The 19,595-nt window shown below is 34.8% G+C and overlaps 1 protein-coding gene across 1 annotated transcript in view; it reads right to left on the reverse strand.

Annotated features, from left to right (window-relative positions):
* The window catches only part of MDGA2 (MAM domain containing glycosylphosphatidylinositol anchor 2), a 926,008-nt gene that overhangs the window by 444,418 nt on the left and 461,995 nt on the right, over positions 1-19,595 (reverse strand). The window contains exon 3 of the mRNA XM_002690859.7: positions 3,940-4,114. Within this exon, the coding sequence (XP_002690905.2) occupies positions 3,940-4,114 (175 nt within the window). The remainder of the gene's footprint in view (positions 1-3,939; positions 4,115-19,595) is intronic.

The following is a 19,595-nucleotide window of genomic DNA, read 5'->3' on the forward strand; positions in this document are numbered from 1 at the left end:
CTTTCTTCAGTATGTTGAACAGTGGTCATTTCCTGATCTATTTCCTACAAAATTGTTTTTTCTGTCAACTCCTCTTCCACTTTCTCTATCACTGTTCACATGCTTGGCTATTGTTTTATTCCTTTATTATTGTTTTAGCATAGTTTCAGGGAGAAGACACAAAGAATGAATATTTTGAAAACAGTAAGTTTAAGTAGAACTAACTCTTTATTTTCTCTTAAACATATAGCTGTTAGTATTCAGACCCTCAGAGGCTATTTCCTAGCAAATGAAGAATTGTAATTGAGTAGCTTTGGGTCAGAAATATTTGTATAAATAACTAGGTAAGATTTCTTTTTTTAAATGTAAGTTATCTGGTTATGAAATCTGTTTGTTTATAAATATACTTTTTAAAGAAATTATATTCATTTTGAAATGCTTAGAAAGGAATCATAGGTCATGATAAACTGAAAAACAGGTATATCTTCTCCAAACAGTAGCACTGAGCAAACTATTTTCTAGATTGAAACAGCAAAGAGAATAATAATAGTACATTTGGTAGTTTCTTTATGGAACCTACAAGGTCCAATTACTACAAGACATTTTAGAAAATTATGTGGGAAGGAATTGTTAATTCAAATTAAAAATCTTCCCAAACTGATCAAAATATTAACACAGTATCACAAATATGTTTATATTACTATGTAATAAAATCACCTCATTTTATATCAATCAGCATTGTGGCAGGTTTCTCTCAGAAAATAAATTTCCTTATCAGAATAAATTTTTTTTAGGATGGTATTAGCCATAAAATCTAGAAACTTACGATCATGAATGGGGTTTAATGTGAGATATACATTTTTGTGGTTATGAAATCTCTCCAGGATGGCTATAAAATTGGTACTTTTTGGAAGATTTTTAAAAGACAAACTATCATGAGGAACTCAAGGCTAAGTTCTAATGCCATTTATTAGAATTTTTGCTAAATCTAAGCCATAGTCCACCTCAGCTGGCTGTTGCAAACATGATCTATGCATTCTATGCCTATACTATTTCAAGTTCTACCAATGTGGATGAACCAGTTTAGAAAAAGAAATAGAAATGTATAGTGTATTGATGATCCTAAAACTATGGCTTAAAGCATTAAAAAAACAAAATTAGTCCTTTAGTTTCAGCATTTTTCAAAATTAAGGTAAAAGCACCTGAAGTAAAGTTGCTAAATTGTTTTATGGTTTATAAAATGAATTTCTAGTCAATCAACCAGTCTGACATCAAATCAAATTCAAATAACAGATGAATCTTAAGACTATAAACCAATTTTAGATGTCAGGGTTGTCAAGTTTCAATCCAGCACTAATACGTTACTCATGTTCCTATTGACAATGATAGGGGAGGTTTTAAAGAATAAATATTCATGTAAAGAAAACATACTTGAGCCTAAAAACTGTAGATTATATATAAACATAGATTCCCCAAAAGACCTGTCACATTTATTCAGAGTCCATATGAATGGACTACTAGTTTACATGTTATTCTCTGAATACATGTTATTGTCTCAAGTAATATAATTTTAGACAGCCTTCTACTAAATCCTTGTCATCAAAATGTATTGAAAGTCGTACTCCACTATGGTATGCATCACCATGACATTTCACTCACACAACTGGCCTTAAAAGACTAACAGGGCCTGGAGAAACGAGGTGCCTTGTGCTGTCAGTTCCCCCAAGTATGCAATGTGAACTGAGATCCTGCGGCACAGCTGACTGGACAGCAGGGCCCTGAGCAATAGAAAAGAGGGAGAGTCCATGCACAGCAGTGCTGCAAAGGCTTTGCCAGTAAAGAGAGAAAAGAAGCTTCTTTTCGAAAGTCTTTTAAAATGCCATTTCTCTCTTGTATTAGATTTTTAGTCCAGCAACACAATCTTATTGTTTTATCAAATGTATTGCAGTGGGAACACAACTCACAATCTCTTATTCAAAATTGTAGAGAAATGTTTTTCTGAATATTTCAGATTTTAGGAAAATATTACAGTACATATTCCTTGTTTTTATATAACACACCCAGCAGGCTCTGTGGCGATACTGTGTATCAAACACATTATTTCCAGAGCAAAACATGATTGTTCAGATGAAGTAGGGTAAATAAAGAAGAGAAAGTATTTTCTATTTTGCATTCAAGTCATTTCCAGGTTAGATGTCACCACCAAACTAGTTCTCATCAGCTTTTGCTGCAAAAGTTACTAATAATATTTAACAAAAGATCCATCAATCACTAGAACTTTTAGATTTAGAATTGTGTCTAGGTATCAAAGTTGTGTATTATAAAACTTCATGACCATAATTATAACAAAAATCACACGTATGTTCTTTTCCAAAGTTATATTCAGTTCAGTTCAGTTCAGTCACTCAGTCATGTCCGACTCTTTTGCAACCCCATGAATAGCAGCACGCCAGGCCTCCCTGTCCATTACCAACACCTGGAGTTCACTCAAACTCACGTCCATCGAGTCGGTGATGCCATCCAGCCATCTCATCCTCTGTCATCCCCTTCTCCTCCTGCCCCCAATCCCTCACAGCATCAGAGTCTTTTCCAATGAGTCAAATCTTTGCATGAGGTGGCCAAAGTTATATTATAGAAGTGTTTGACTCATTTAAATTAAATTTAGTGCCATTAAAATTATTATGAAGAAAACACTATACATAGTCTTTTTTAAAAGTGTATATTACCACAAACATTTGATTGGGGGGTGGGTGGGCAGAGGATATATTGTTCAGAAACATACATGTAAGCCCAACCAGAAGGCCCATAAGAAGAGGGAGAAAGCAGCCTCTGGGATACAGATGCCTGAGTCATTCCAGGTCATGCCTGAAGGTCTGGGAATTTCTAGAGGGATTGGGACTTGGGCTTCTCTTTCATCCTTTCCAGGAACAGTGAAAGCGCCTGAATGTGGAAGGTGAATCACAAATGCAACCCTGTCACTCACTTGTCAGTCACCTGAACAATTACATGAGATGCAGCATAGGATCTGATCAACCACATGTAATTCCAATCACTTTCCTAACTATGCAACTATATCCTGTATTGAAAGAAAAAGAAAAAAAGGGAAGAATGAAAGGTGGGGTAAAAAATGAGAACGCCTCACTTGTTACTTACATCTGAATCACTAAAAATAAACATCTTTTTATTATAATACTAAAGAGTTAACAAATAAAATGTAAGTATTTGCAAAAAAGACAATGGAGCAATAGAAACCTATACCAAAAACTGAACTGAATGTAGGCCCTTAATTTCTTTTGGTGGGGAAGACAGTATTGAGACCAAGAAGATTTTAAATATATTCGCTAACAGCCAAGAGCAGAAAAATGAGACCAAAAACAAAAATAAATCAACAAACACATTCCAGGAGGCTCAGCATCACCCTAGGTACTGATTACTTTTAACAGAATTGGATCAAAACAGAGTCTACACAGAGATTTTGGCCTTTTACAAGCCAGTTCAAGTAAGTTCACTCATGAAGTGCATTTTACAAAATAAGAATAACTGAAATTCACATAGGTTAACAAACCAGTCACCATATCCACAGCATGACTTTTTCTTTATACAAGTATAAATATGCATTTATATACTTATATATAGAGATAAAAAGTATATACATTCAACACTAATAGTCATTAATAGGATTTTCAGTGATATTTATTTTGTTTTAATCTAATTCTTAAATGTTCTATAATTAATATGTATTATTTAATCATAAAAACTGTGAAAATTTCTAATGGAGATTCTACAGGAAATATGCTAAATGAGCTATCTTAACGTTAAAGACGTCATTCTCAACTAAATATAACTCTATTTTTTTCAACAAACTCTAGTATTTCTCAATAGATGTAACAATAAAAATAGTTGTAGGAGAAAACATATCTGCAGTTGACTTAATTATAGATTTCTGGGACATTTACTTACAGTACACATCCACTCTGATTGACTTTATCGCTGGGGACCCCAGGCCATTCTCTGCTTTACAGTAATAGCGGCCTCCTTGATGTCGCTGAATGTTTGTAATCCTCAAAGTCTCGTTGAAGACACTTGAGTCTTGGAATCTGTCAGAGGCACTTCCTGCTGTTTTGGTCCACCTGATCTGAGCAAGCATCAACAAAGATTGTTACTTTAGGTTGGCTTTCTCACTGAAAAATTAAATACCAATTACTCATATGAAGGGAATTCCCTTGTGGCTCAGTTGGTAAAGAATCCGCCTGAGATGTGGGAGACCTGGGTTCAATCCCTGGGTTGGGAAGATCCCTTGGAGAAGGGATTGGTTACTCACTCCAGTATTCTGGCCTGGAGAATTCTACGGACTGTACAGTCCATGGGGTCACAAAGAGTCGCACACAACTGAGCAACTTTCACTTTCACTCATTTGGAGAGTTGGCATTCAGAAACTGCTACAGTGCCATTTTTGGCAAGTTATTGAGAATTAAGAAGAAAAGTTTATATAACAATAAAATTATAAAATTGTAAATGCAGTTATTATTATATAGTGCATATAATTCTAACTCAATTGCATAGAGTTCATCCATAGTTTCATCAGTGTGAAGGACAATAAAAAATATTAATATATACAAAGGAAGTTAAATATAAGTAGTACACTGGAAATATGGATTAGTTTCTTTTCCTTGAGCACCTAAAATTCTATTTTCCAAACTCTGTAAGGCATTTTTTATTTACCTGCATAGGAAAAAGAGGTAGGCTCTCACTTTCTTTTTGGACATGTTTCATTATTTTATGCAATATTTTCTATTTGATTTGGTTAATTAAAGTATATTACCAGAGTAGCTTATTGAGATTATGTGTAATTTTATACACGTGGTTGTTATGAATGATTTTTATTTCATTTTTTTTTCTTTTTTTAAATTTTATTTTATTTTATTTTTTCAATTTTAATTAAAAAAAATTATACATGTGTTCCCCATCCTGAACCCTCCTCCCTCCTCCCTCCCCATACCATCCCTCTGCACCAGCCCAGTGCACCAGTCCCAGTGCACCAGCCCCAAGCATCCAGCATCGTGCATTGAACGTGGACTGGCATCTTTTTATAGCTTTGCTGTAATAAGCCCACAAATAACTTGTCTGTTTGATAATTAGAATTCACTTTATATCAATAATTATTTTCAAAAAATGTGTAAACTTTTCCAAAGAGAACATTTCTATTAAATTGCCAAAGCACTTTGAATATCTAAAATACTCTGTTATAAACAATACTGTTCTTTGCAACACAGCTGTGTACATCAGATTTGGCTTTTACTAGAAATAAAGACTAGTGTTCAAGTAAACTTTTGTGTATTTTAGCTTATATAAACCTGAACAAAAGCCACGTGATGCTACTGTAAAGTGATACAAAACAGGATGTAAAAAGATTTAGTTTTATATCTCTCCTTCTCCCTGCTGTATAATATATTGCTTTATTTATTTTTAGGTTGTAACTCTGCTGATAGAAATCCTCTGCAAACACAAATGAAGAAACATAGACAAATGCAACTAAATAGTGGGTTATCAAAATTTAAATCATTTAATACTACTATTATTTATGCTATTTTGATACAATGTTAATTCAAACTTACGATCTAATGACACTAAGCAGCTTTAAAAAATTCTCCAAATCATTACAATATCAGTATAAATAAATGCACGTTTGCCCTTAATTGTGTGTGAAATTAAAAATTTACTTAGAAATTAATAAAAGTTGAGTAATTCATAAAAATACATATCAAATATTTATCTAAAACTTTTTACAGAAAATATATATAAAAATTAAATGGGGTGATTCTTGATTTGAAGTAGTTCATAAGCTAATTATTAATATTATCATAAAAGACAAAGAATAACATGGGCACTGATTTGATAAGTACCATTTCCATGCAAAAATCTAGGGTTCTATTTTAACTTAAATTTCAAAATTTATAGGTAACAAAATAAAAAAAGATTAAAATGAACAAGCAAATTACATATTTTTGCTTTGTATATCCTATATAGATATATGCTAATTCTCTCTTATATATATATATATTTCTACCTAAGATGTAAATAAAACACAATTCCTATGAAATGCCAAGTTTTCCTTGACTATCACAATATGGTACCAATATTGATTTTTAAAAATAAACATTTCAGAATATAAAAAGTAAGTTCAGAATCAAAAGAATTATGGAAATGGCCTAGAAGTTTTGGATATTAAAAACATGATATTAAGACAATAATTTAGTTTTAGAATACTGTTATAGTACTGGTAATTGTCCAGAAATTGGGTGATGTAGAGAATAAGAGTGTGCATGTGTGTGTATGTGTGTGTGTGCGCCTGTGACTGTGTGTCTGTGTGTCTGTGTGTGGGGGTGGGGTGGGGAGAGAGACAAAGAAAGAGAAAAGAGTGAGAGAAGAAATTATGATATAGACTATCAAACTTTTTGATCTTAGAATACCTTTACTCTATTAAAAATTATTAATGATCTCAAATATCTTTAGCTATTTAAATTATATCTATTCATAATCAGTGTAGTAGAAACTAAGACAATGTTAAATTATGTGTTAACTCATTTTAAATCATTTTAATAAACTGAAGACATTAACTTAAGGAACACTTTTAATTTTTCAAGACAAAAATAATTAAGTAAAATGAATGGAATTGCTTTATAGTTTTGCAAATCTCTTCCGTATCTTCTTTAGTGAAAAAAAGCCGGCTAGATAATTATATCAACATATGCATGCAATCTGTGGCAGCATGTTGGGGACTGGCTATAAAGGGAGCAGTATTTCAATAGCCTTTTTAGATAACTGTGGACAGTCTTCCTTGAGACTACAGTAAAATTCCGTCAGTGTTAGTTTCCTACTTGCAAAATAGAATTGAAAACCATATCAATGCCCTTTTTGCTCTTTGTGACACTAAAACCCATTGGTCTATCTTGCACTTTTAATAGATCATTTTCTCATGCATGATTTTGTAGCAACATAGATTAGTCATCTGGAAAATATGAATTCATTGAGTTATGAAGATCTTCCAGATGTTGAGATAGCTCAACATATAATACAATTCACATATACTAATATCATCAGTCTTCATAGAATAGTCTTCTATAAGGATTGGTGAAATTAGTATATGTGCCTACCATGCTATCATGCTTCTGTTGGCAGATTTTCCAAAATTCTAAATTTTCTCTTAAATATGTGAAATTTATCATAAGCAATAACCATTATTAAGGTGTTTTATTTGGGATGATAGGTTCATTTCATTCATTTCTGAGGAAATATTTGCCAAATACCCAAGTCTGAATAACCATGTATAAAAAGCATCCTTTTAAGTAAAAAAAAAAAATATATTCTATAAAAAAAAAGTGGGTAATTCACCACAAAACTCATTCATACAAGACTTTGCCTTGAGACAAACTCTGTACTTTAGTAAGCAGCAGAAATCCTTTTTAGGAATTTTCCATTTTGTCACTTAGGATATTAAAAATACAGTGACTGTGTTCTAAGATGTTAAAAATTAATACTGGAACTTCCCTGAGGGTCCAGTGGTTAAGACTTTGTCTTCCAATGTAGAGGGTGGGGGTTTGTTCTAGCACACACCTCAAAAAAAGACCAAGAGATATAAGACAAATTCAGTAAACACTTTACAAATGAAGCACATTAAAAAAAATCTTTAAAAAATGAATACTGATTTTTCTGATTTATCAAAAATAGTGACACTGATATTTTATTATTATTATTACTGTGAGTAAATAGTAGTGAAGTAGCAAAGAATACAAAGACTGCTAGTACAATTTGATGCCACAGCTTTGTTCTGTGCTAACAGGCTGCCTGTTTTATCTTCCTTTACTACAAAAGCAGCATAGTGAGAAACAACATTCTTCTTCATGAACTCCCTGTAAAGATCACAGGGTCCCCAGAGAGATCTAGGGACCACACAGGAGAACACTGTTAAGAGTACAGAAATATGTATATAATTTAGGATTTCATACAGGAAATATTTTAAATGAAAAGCAGAAAGAAAGCTTGTTTAGTAAGTGGTGTTGGGGCAATTGACTATATATCCATAATGGAAAAAAAAAGCTGACTCTCTAACCCACCCTTCATATCAAAATTAATTCTAGATGCAATAAAGATTTCAAAGTAGAAAATTGAAATTGTTCCATAAGAAAATATGGAGTGATCTGTCTACAATTATTCAAGTGAGCAGGGCTTTTAAAACAAATTCCAAAAAAAAAAAAAAAAAAAACCTATCACTTGATTAATATGTCACTCTTTTTTAAAAATTATGTAAGACAATTTACTATTAAAAATGTCAGAATTCAGGGTTAGTTTCCATAAAATATACATATATATACAATATATATGTATATGTACATAGTATACTAGATGATGAGTAAGTTAATGGATAAGAAAAGGGAAAAAATAGAACTACAAATTGGCATTATTTAAGTAAAGAGCCATTCAATTTCTTGCTTTTTAAAACTGTAAATCAAAGCATGAGAAACCAACTTTCACCTATCAAATGGCCACAAACACTATCTCATACCATCTTGTGCTGTTGAGGTTTCATAGCTGGGATTCAAAGGGTAAGATGGTAAAATCTTCCTTTTTGGAGCAGAATCCAGTAAATTATGTCAAAAAAATGAACACATTCATACTTGGACTTAGCAATTATCTAGTTAAAATATACCTAACATTTGCACAAGAATGTATAAAATGTCTATGTAATAGTACAACACTGAAAACAATACAATATCAAAAGATAGGGAAGTGGTGACAAATTAATTGACTCTAAAGAATTGAATAGAGAAATGGAAAGAATAAACATACAAAATGTTTTATCAAGCTAACAAAAAATGAGACTATTCTCATCTGTGTAAAAAGAGTACATGTGTGTAAATGCATTTGCACATATATGTTAATATGTGCAACATATTTGCATAATATGTTACTCCTGGAGAAAGAAATGGCAACCCATTCCAGTATTCTTGGCTGGAGAATCCCCATGGACAGAGATTGGCAGGCTACAATCCATAGGGTTGCAAAGAGTCAGACATGACTAAAACGATTTAGCATGCAGGCATGCACTAACATGTTAATAAATATTAATACATAAATGGAGCACATGAATACACACAAAATTTAACCTTGATTAATTCTGAGTGGGACTGGTAAAATAAAAGAATATGTAAAATATTCTTTTCAAAAATTTCTTATTTAAAATTCTTATTTACACTTTATTTTACTATGAACAAATATTGAATTTATTATAAATAAGTTTAAAAGAAAAAAATACAATGCAGTTGTGAAATATAATAGAAAAACCAGAAAAGTATAGAAAGAATACAAAATAATCACTTATGGAAAGGGTTTTTCCCCCTCTACTTAAAAAGATAAATAATTAAAGGAAATATTCCTGAGTTTTGGAAAGATAACTTTACTCATTAAGGGGGTTTACCAAGTTATACATCTAATTGATGAGAAAAGAAACCCCTATACCATCCATGGAATTCTCCAGGCCAGAATACTGGAGTGGGTAGCCTTTCCCTTCTCCAGGGGATCTTCCCAACCCAGGGATCAAACCCTTGTCTCCTGCATTGCAGGTGGATTCTTTATCAGCTGAGCCACCAGGGAATCCCAAGAATACTTGAGTGGGTAGCCTGTCTCTTCTCCAGTGGATCTTCTCAACCCAGGAATTGAATCGGGGTCTCCTGCATTGCAGACAGATTTTTTACCAGCTGAGCTACCAGGGAAGCCCATAAAGAAACCCCAGGCATACTCTGATAGAACTTGTGACCTCAAACTCTACAAAGGAGACTGTATAGGCTTCCAGGCAGAAGGAACAAACTATTACAATAAACTATTACATTGTGTTAGAGTCTGCCCATTCCCTGATGTCGATTTCTCCTTCTTCCACAGAAATTGAATCCCACAGTATTCATCAGGCACAAGGTTGCCCAAAACAAAGGCATTTACTATTTCAGCTACATTCTTGCCAGTGTGTTTCAAGAAGAAATATTCTTATAGGGAAGCACCCCTCTACATTTTGCTCATTTCAGCACATTACTGCTGCCTGCCATCTTGGACCCTGAACTGATACGGAATGAAAGTCAAGCACAGAGAATCTATAAAACAGAAGAATCTAAATCTGTGACATCATGGGAGTTTCACCTACCTAACCTGAACTATGTATAGTTTCTGGGTTTCTACATAGGAGCAAAATACAATTCTATCTTACATCATACTTTGGGAGGGGGGTGGTTTCTATGACTAACAGCCAAACTTTAATTGATAAACCTGGAGTGATAAGGAAGAACACACACACATGCACACACACACACACACACACACACATGCACACACACCATAGAAATACTTTATGGATAATTCAACTCTGCATCCCAATCCTGATTAGTTCAGTAGATATTAATTCATTAATTTTACAGATTAAATGTAGAACTTGAGTTGAAACTTGAGGTGTTGGTGGATATAATTCAGCTGTGAGATAGACACATGAAAGTTGCTCAGTCGTGTCTGACTCTTTCAACCCCATGGACTATTACAGTCCATGGAATTCCCTAGACCAGAATATTGGAGTGGGTAGCCGTTCCCTTCTCCAGGGGATCTTCCCAAGCCAGGGATCGAACCCATGTCTCCCGCATTGCCGGCAGATTCTTTACCAGCTGAGCCACAAGGGAAGCCCCCAAATACGGGAGAGGGTAGTAGCCTATCCCTTGTCCAGCGGATCTTCCCGACCCAGGGATCAAACTGGGGTTCCTGCTTTGCAGGTGGATTCTTTACCAACTAAGCTATCAGGGAAGCCCAACTGAGCTATGAGGGAAGGTGGATATAATTCAGCTGTAAGATAGACACATGAACAGAGATTTATACAAGATAAATTTAGATTCCATCATGTAAAAAAAAAAAATCTGGAGTGAGGCAGACCAGTGAGAATTTAATGACTCCGCTCAGGGACTCAGGCTCTTTGAAACTGCCTGCACTACCATGTGTTGCTGGAGCTCAAGGCCCAGAATAGCAGCTACAAATCTAGTTTTCACATCCCCATCCTACCAGAAGAAAAGAGGAAAAGACAAAAAAGTGCCTACCACATCGGCTTTACAGAAGGCTCTAGGATATTGCCTCAGGACACTGGCTCACTTCAGACAGACAGAGCCCCACCCATAGCTACCAGAAAGGCTGGGAAGTGTACTCTTTACCACACAGAGCTCCTGTCTCCCAGGCGCCTTCTAAAATCTAATTCTATAGCTCTGGGAAAAGAGGGGACGGGTTATTTGGGACAACTTGCTAGTCCCAAAGCAGGAATAAAATACATTCACTACTCAAATATGCTGCATTGTTAAATATGATTGTATTTAAACACTTTTTATTTCCATAAAAATAACATGTACAGAAAAAGAAAGATGTTACACTTTAGAGGGATCCTCTTTATGGTAACTATATAATCTAAAGGAACAGCTTGGAGATACTCCTAGGCTGCAGATCATAACACTTCGCTTAGAGTCACCCAACTCTCCACAGAGAATTTTCTACTTTACTTTTTGCAAATAATGATATTTTTGAACATCATTATTTTTATGTAGTCTTAAATAAAATCACTGTTGACTAAAATAGCTTAAGAAAATGTTAAAAACCTAAAGTGCAGACCAGAGGATAGACCTAGGTGAATCCAAAAGAGTATATTCCATGGATAGTACAAACTCAATAAGCAGTTAGCCCTTGACAATTCTCAGACTTCTAGGTTCTCCCCTTTAATTAACATCTAGTGAATGAGAAGTTTTGTGAATTAAAGATGGTTTCTATCACTTGTCAAGGTGTTAGGCTTTATTCTCCTGTCTCTTCAGGTCAATCTATAATGACAAATATGAGCTTTGTCCCAGCCTTGTTCATATTCTGAAAAAAGATCCTTTATCTGTAAAAGACATCCAGAGAAAGATAAACATCATCTGATCTGCTATAATGATTGGGGTGATTTGCCACCAGAGCCTTTGGGCACTAAACAAAGCCAGTCATGGCTCTTGTCATTTCCAGAGTGATAATCTGAAAAGGCATAAAGGTATGATTATGAGTAACAGTGCTCTTTACAGTTTTGAAAATAAAAGTTATCCTCTTATCCTGCACTAATATCAGGGAAAATAACAGAGAAAATATGTTCTCTTTGAGTTACTCAATACAATAAATAGAACTTTGAGTGGAACAGGACTCCAGATCATACAGGTTCAATTTTTAATAAACTGTATCAGTCTATTATAAATAATAGAAAAATGTCACTCTTGTTTCTAAATATTATACAAAAATTTTCTGTCAAAGCAACAAATTTTTAACCTGAAAACTTCTATAGACTGTGTGTGTGTGCTCAGCCGTGTCTATTTTCAACCCCATGGACTGTAGTCCGCCAGACTCTGCTGCCCTTGAAATTTTCCAAGCAAGAATACTGGAGTGGGTTGCCAATTCCTACTCCCTGAGGATCTTTCAAAGCCAGGGATAGAACCCGCATCTCCTGCACTGACAAGTGGATTCTTTACCACCGAGACACCTGGGAATCGACAACTTTTTCACTCTGTGCATGAACATTATATTTTTCTAGCATGCTGACCAATATTAAAGATCACTGCTATCACTAATATGACTACTACTAAAAATAATTTAGAACTTCAAAAGATTCCTACAAGTTACAGTTACTATCTATTAATATTGTCCACATTGTGATAAGGAAGAATTGTTCAAAGTGTGTAGTGTGAATAAGAAGCTCAGGGAGGCAATAAAGAAAAGAGAGTCTGAACATCAACCTGGGGTCTTCTCACCAGCCAAAGAATAGAATGGTGAAGGAGAGGGAATCATTATGGTAAATGCATTGGAAACAAAAGGAGAATTTTGAGATGAGGACATGGGTATTTCTGAAAATGAGATACGCCTTAAAGCAGAGAAAACATTTTTTTCTCATCATTCTCTTGACTGTGGCTTTTCTTTTGAATTTAAACTTTGAAGACTTTATTCATCTCTTGTGAAAATAAGCAGTGAGAGATACTAAGTAAATTTTGCATTTATCTTTAGCAATGTTGATTCCTACCTGTGTATGGAGAACTACAATAGGACCTGGTAGCAGTCTATCAAACCAAATGTGACAGAAGAGGGTACATTTTGGTGCAAATGCTTTAAAAAGTGTTGGGGTTACTGCAGATTGCTTCGTTGAAGGCTTTTTTTTTTTTTTGTAGCATAACCAAGATATTAATCATGGACTCCAGACAACCAGTAACAGGATTTTACTTCTTTAAAAGTAAATAAAATGCTTTTTTAAATTTTATTGGTTGATTTTAAACCCATGACAGGCTTGAAAGGTAGGAATTTTTTTTTTTTCCCTATGTGTCTGTGCCTTTGTACACCAGGCTCCTCCTGAAATGAAAGTTCTCCTTTTTTCCTTCTCATTATCTAGTTAACTCCCTCTGATCCTCCAGAAATCATTTTATTAGAAAGTCTTCCCTCTCCCACAGAGCTATATTTCATCCTGTCCTCAGTGTTGCCATAGCACCTTGCAAATCTCTCTGCCAGAGTACTCATATGTGTCATATAGATTAGCTATTTCTATGTTATAGATAACTGCTGTTCCGCCTGAATCTCGCAGAGTCCCTTTGTGCTTTCCATGTACACCTCCTAAGGATGCCCTCTTATATTTGGAAGGTCTCAGGTGTGTGGGGCCACTTTGCTCTCAGAGGCAGAGTCTGAGAAATGCTAGAGATTTTCCTCTCTATCCAATGGCTTTTTAGTGACTATGTAAGCCCAACTCCCTTTGTCTCCCTTAGGACAGATTTTGAAGCATAACTTATACTCTAGAGCTCCTTCTACAGGATCAGGTTGAGGCTAATCTCCTAAAATCACACCCTTGCCTGGCTTTTTCCTTTTCCTGTCTTGCTTTTTTACTCCACTAGCAGTATCTTTGGAGAAGGCAATGGCACCCCACTCCAGTACTCTTGCCTGGAAAATCCCATGGATGGAGGACCCCGGTAGGCTGCAGTCCATGGGGTCACTAAGAGTTGGACACAACTGAGCGATTTCACTTTAACTTTTCACTTTCATGCATTGGAGAAGGAAATGGCAACCCACTCCAGTGTTCTTGCCTGGAGAATCCCAGGGACGGGGGAGCCTGGTGGACTGCCGTCTATGGGGTCGCAAAGAGTCGGACATGACTGAAGCGACTTAGCAGTAGCAGCAGCAGCAGCAGTATCTTCTAAAAGTGTTTCCGTAATAAACCCCTTGGACTTGAATTCTCATCTCAAACTCTACTTCTAAAGAACCAGACCTAAGACAACTATTTTGCCTTTAATAAACTACAACATCAAGGACTGTTCTTGTTTTTGGTGTCTCCAATCCAATGCACTGAGTCTAGGATATAAGAATAATTAACAAAATCATTGTTGCTTGAATGGATTCCTAGCAGTATAATTCTACTGACAATGAAATATAAATTAGAGAAAAATCCCACTCCACAAGGCACCCACAATATAATGAGTTTCAATTAATTGAGGTGTTGATCTTTTAATAAACATTTCTTCAAATTAAAACTGAGTCTACTCAGCCATGTTCATTTTGAAATATAACAGTGGAATTTGGGGGTAAATTCTCTAATTTTAATAAATTTAATTAATATCTAAATATTAATATTTTCATTTTATCTTTATAAACATAGGATTATACAAATGGATGAATTTAGAAGAAAATATCAAATGGTACTTCCCTATTGTCAAATTTTAAATTCCTACTGAATCAGCAATTAGTAGTACTATCTAGGACAAGAATAAAATTTGATAAATGGAAAAAAGTAAATTTATAAAGCTAAATTCATTCAAGAGAGATGGAAATATTGGAGAAAAATAATACAAAAATAAAACAGAAGAATAGGTAATGTGAGTTATTCATTTGTTTATCAGAAAAGCATCCAAATTTTAGAGATAGGGTGTTAAATGAATCAACATTGCAATACAGTGGGCATAAAAATATCAAACACCATGCTAAATGTATTCAGATATGATTAAAATGTAAAGATTTGACTTCATTTCCAATAACCTCAGATATGCAGATGATAATACTCTAATAGCAGAAAGCAAAGAGGAACTAAAGAACCCCTTGATGAAGGTGAAAGAAGAGACTGAAAAAGCTGGCTTAAAAGTCAACATTCAAAAAACTAAGATCACGGCATCCGGTCCCATCACTTCATGGTAAATAGAAGGGGAGAAATGGAAACAATGCCAGATTTTATTTTCTTGGACTCCAAAATCACTGTGGATGGCAAGTGCAGCCATGAAATTAAAAGTCACTTTCTCCTCGGAAGGATAACTATGAAAAATCTAGACAGGATATTAAAAGGCAAAGACATCACTTTGCTGACAAAGGTCCATATAGTGAAAGTTACGGTTTTATTAGTAATCATGTACAGATGTGAGAATTGGACCATAAAGAAGGCTGAGAGCCAAAGAATTGATGCTTTCAAATTGTGGTCCTGGAGAAGACTCTTGAGAGTTCCCAGGACTGCAAGGAGATCAAACCAGTCAATCCTAAAGGAAATCAGTCCTGAATATTCACCGGAAGTATTTATGCTAAAGTTCAAGCTACAGTATTTTGGCCATGCAGCCTGGCGTGCTGCAGTCAACTGGGTGACAAGAGCCGGACATGATTTAGCGACTGGACAACAATGCAAGCTATAATAAACAGGGGAAAAAAAAACAGCAAGACATATTCTCCCAAGTTTCCACAAGGTGACTGGAAAGAGATTTGTTTTGCTGCTTCCTTACTGTCCATTCAGGCTTCCCTGATAGCTCAGTTGGTAAAGAATCTGCCTGCAGTACAGGAGACCCCGGTTTGATCCCTGGGTCAGGAAGATCTGCTGGAGAAGGGATAGGCTACCCACTCTAGTATTCTTGGGCTTCCCTTGTGGCTCAGCTGGTAAAGATTCCACCTGAAATGCAGGAGACCTGGGTTTGATTCCTGGGTTGGGAAGATCCTTGGAGAAGGGGAAGGCTACCCACTCCAGTATTCTGGCCTGGAGACTTCCATGGACTGTATAGTCCATGGGGTGGCAAAGAGGCTGACACAACTGAGCAACTTTCACTTTCACTTTACTGTCCACTGCTTCCTAGTCTCCTTTGGTGGTTCCTACTCATCTCCCTGACTTTTAAATGGATGCTGAGTGCTATAATGCTTGTTCCTTTCCATCTACACTCACTTCCTTATTCATCCCGTCTGTACCTTAAATGCCACTTACGTGATGATGACTTCTAATTTAATATTTGTAGTTGAGTCCTCTCTCTTGAATCCAGTCTTCTGGCACCACCACCTACTCTCTGTCTACAATGTAACATATCCAAAATTGATCAAGATATAAACTCTTGATCTTCCCTTCAAACAAACTCTCACCATCTTTCGATTTCAGTTAATGACAACTCCATTCTTCCAGTCATCAGATCCAAAACTTTGCGGTCATGGTGATGAAAAGAGAAGGCCAATAAAAATTTAAAATCTTAGTACCCCCCCCAAAAAAAAATCACATCTGTGATAGACCTTAAAATGTGTTTTATAACTTAAGTGACTGAGTAAGCATTCGGTCACTTACTGAATTTTCATGTTTTTTTTTTTTTTTTAAGAGGTCTCCAAGATCATGTCTAGGTTTGATGACTCACAGAGGACTTACAGGACTCGTGATATAGTTATACTCATGACTATGACATATTACAGTGAAAGGATACAAAACAAAATTAATAAAAGAGAAATGTGATGGGGGGGATGACATTTAAAGGAAAACAGAAATAAGCTTAAAAGAATCCTCTCCCCATGTTGTCACAAGGAGGCACTTAACTCCCCCAGCATTAGCTAATGACAACGTTTATGAAATATTCTACCAGGGAGGCTTACTAGAGATTCAGGTTTTACTGGGTCTGGTCACATAGGCACCATCTGCCCTGCCTATATCAAAATTCAATCTGCAAAAGTAAAGCAAGTGTTCCATGCCAATCATATTGTTTGCAGAAAAAATTTAAGCACAATGAACCATTCTAATCAGAGGGGGACTGGAGCAACCCTTCCTGAAATCCAAATTTCCAGATGCCAAGCAAGAACCAATCTTTCAAGCAGGCCTTTCTAAGTACAGTATTCTCAGACTTGGTAAATTTATTCTTTCTGCACATATGTATATCTTGTAGCAGAAGTGTTGTGAGGGACCTCTAAAGAAACTCCTTAAAAGAGAAGGGCATGGACCCATTTCTGTGTTTCCCATTTCTTCCTTCCTGCCTGAAATTCAACTGTGATAGCTAAGGCTACAGAACGCATCTTATATGGTGAGCTAACTCCAAGGCAGAAGTCATATGTGCTAAGGATGGGTCCCTCATGACACCATGAAGGGATCATACTGTCTCAATAATTTTGACATCTAGATTCATTTTCTAGGCAGAATTTAAACTTATCTTGTTTAAAGTACTATTATTTCTGCATTTGGTAATTAGCAGACAAAGACAACTTGTCATGAAAAAAATTAAACAATAAGAAATCCATTTTTAACATTTGCAGACCTTATAAACATTTGATTTGTTTTTCCAAATGCAAAATAATTAAAATGCTACTCTTGAGGAAATAACTAGAAGCATTCAAATAAATAAACTGTATATATTGGAAATGCTCTATTTAAGGCATCTAAAAGATCAGAGTGCCAGCTCATAAGACAGAGAATAAACCACTGGTTAAAAAATAAATAAATCCTTACACTGAGTGTTTACAACTCAATCATCAATATGTTATTTTTATGAAGGAGCAGGTGCTGTAATGGCATACAGTATATTACAAACACGTTTTTTTTTTTTTGGCAATTTGAGAATATATACAGGAGGGTAGTCAAGTTTCACTATAGTGTTTCTTCCAGAACTTTAAAAGTTTCCTCTGATTTAAATTTAGCACTTTTATACTTAATAATCAATATTTATTTAACCACAAATTTTAACTATTAAGTATTTTTTCAGTGTTGCTGATAAACAGCTAGTTTTCCATTCTTCCCTATGGGTTTCTTATGGGGCATTTTTCACCATCACACTTAATCTTGCTGAAAGCAAAGCAGCAAATTCTTTAATGATTTTTATAATAGAATGTAATCTAAATTAACAGTATTTCCAACACTGCAGAGTATTAGAAATGTAATAAAAAAAATTGCTCTGCCTCACTCACTCTGAGTGCACCCTACTAAAGCTGCATTTAAATTTATTTATAAGATAACAAAATGAACTTCTGCTATTTGAAATGCTGAAAAAACACCAACACATTTTAGAAAAATGACAATGTCTTTTGGCATGTAGGCTTGGCAGAAATGTTCATAATTATGATATTCTGACCTTCCCCTAATAAATAAATTTAGCCAGATTATACCAAATATATAATAAAGTACAATTCTATTTCATGTTTTCTAATAATTCATCTAAAATACTGAAAGAAAGGTACATTGAATTGGCCTAAGGATATACTTGAGAGTAAACGATCTGTCCCTCTGTACTTCTCTGGGCACCTGAAACTAGAAAGAAATTAACATCTTCAATTCCTATGGGTACATTTTCAAGCTACGGAAAAATCTTTATCACATACTTTTCCCCTAAAACATTTGAGCAACTTTTAGAAAAATAAGAATAAGAAGAGTAAGACACTTTATGGGCACCTTACAACACAAATGATCTTTACTCATAGCTGTTGACTTGGAATTGAAACTTGAGGCAACATCCAGGTGATTGAAAGCTATCAGAAGAAGACATGCAAAACCAAACTGAGGCATTATAAATAATAAAAATGAAAGAAGTCCATTTAAATATTCAAGCAAGTGGCTTAATTTCAGAATCTACAAATCAGAGCGTATTAATGGTATGCTAATTTCAAACATACTTGAAACATTTCTGCCCTCTAGATTAATGTCATAGTAAAATATTGCAAGAATTTCTTTTTACCTTGTTTCAATTTTGGATAAAGCTCAGATAGGGAAGATGTGGGAACTAATATTGTGTTAGATTCTATATAGTCCCTTCTGCATAATTGTCTTCATACAAAAGCCTAAAAGAAAATGTTATTATACTTAATTTGCAAATTACTAACTTGAGATTCAAAAAGGTTAACTATAACACCTTTCCTAAGACCATACAATCAATAACTAGTGGTTAAAGGATTTTATCAAGCATCTGTATGACTCTGAATTTCTACTAAAAGTACTCAATAATTTACCAACAGTTTAATCTGGAAAATGCTTTATTATGATATCTCATTTAATTCTCACAGTCATATCAATTAGGTACTACAGCCCCACTTTACAGATGAGAAAACTGATGCTGAAAACAGTAAAGTGATTTGTCCAAGGTCTTACAAGGAGTATATGGGGAAGTTCTCTCTGAAATCAGTCTGGTTTTAGTCATGCACTGGTGTTACTAACAGAAATTCAGGCTGATAGCTTTGATTCAAGAAGAACAAAGAATTTCTCTCTCAGAACAGATAGAAAAAAGGATGGTGCCTAAACTCTTAGTAAAGAGAGAACACATCATTCAACTTTACCAACACACTGTAATATTTCT

Source organism: Bos taurus, chromosome 10 (assembly GCF_002263795.3).
Source record: "Bos taurus isolate L1 Dominette 01449 registration number 42190680 breed Hereford chromosome 10, ARS-UCD2.0, whole genome shotgun sequence".
NCBI lineage: Eukaryota > Metazoa > Chordata > Mammalia > Artiodactyla > Bovidae > Bos > Bos taurus.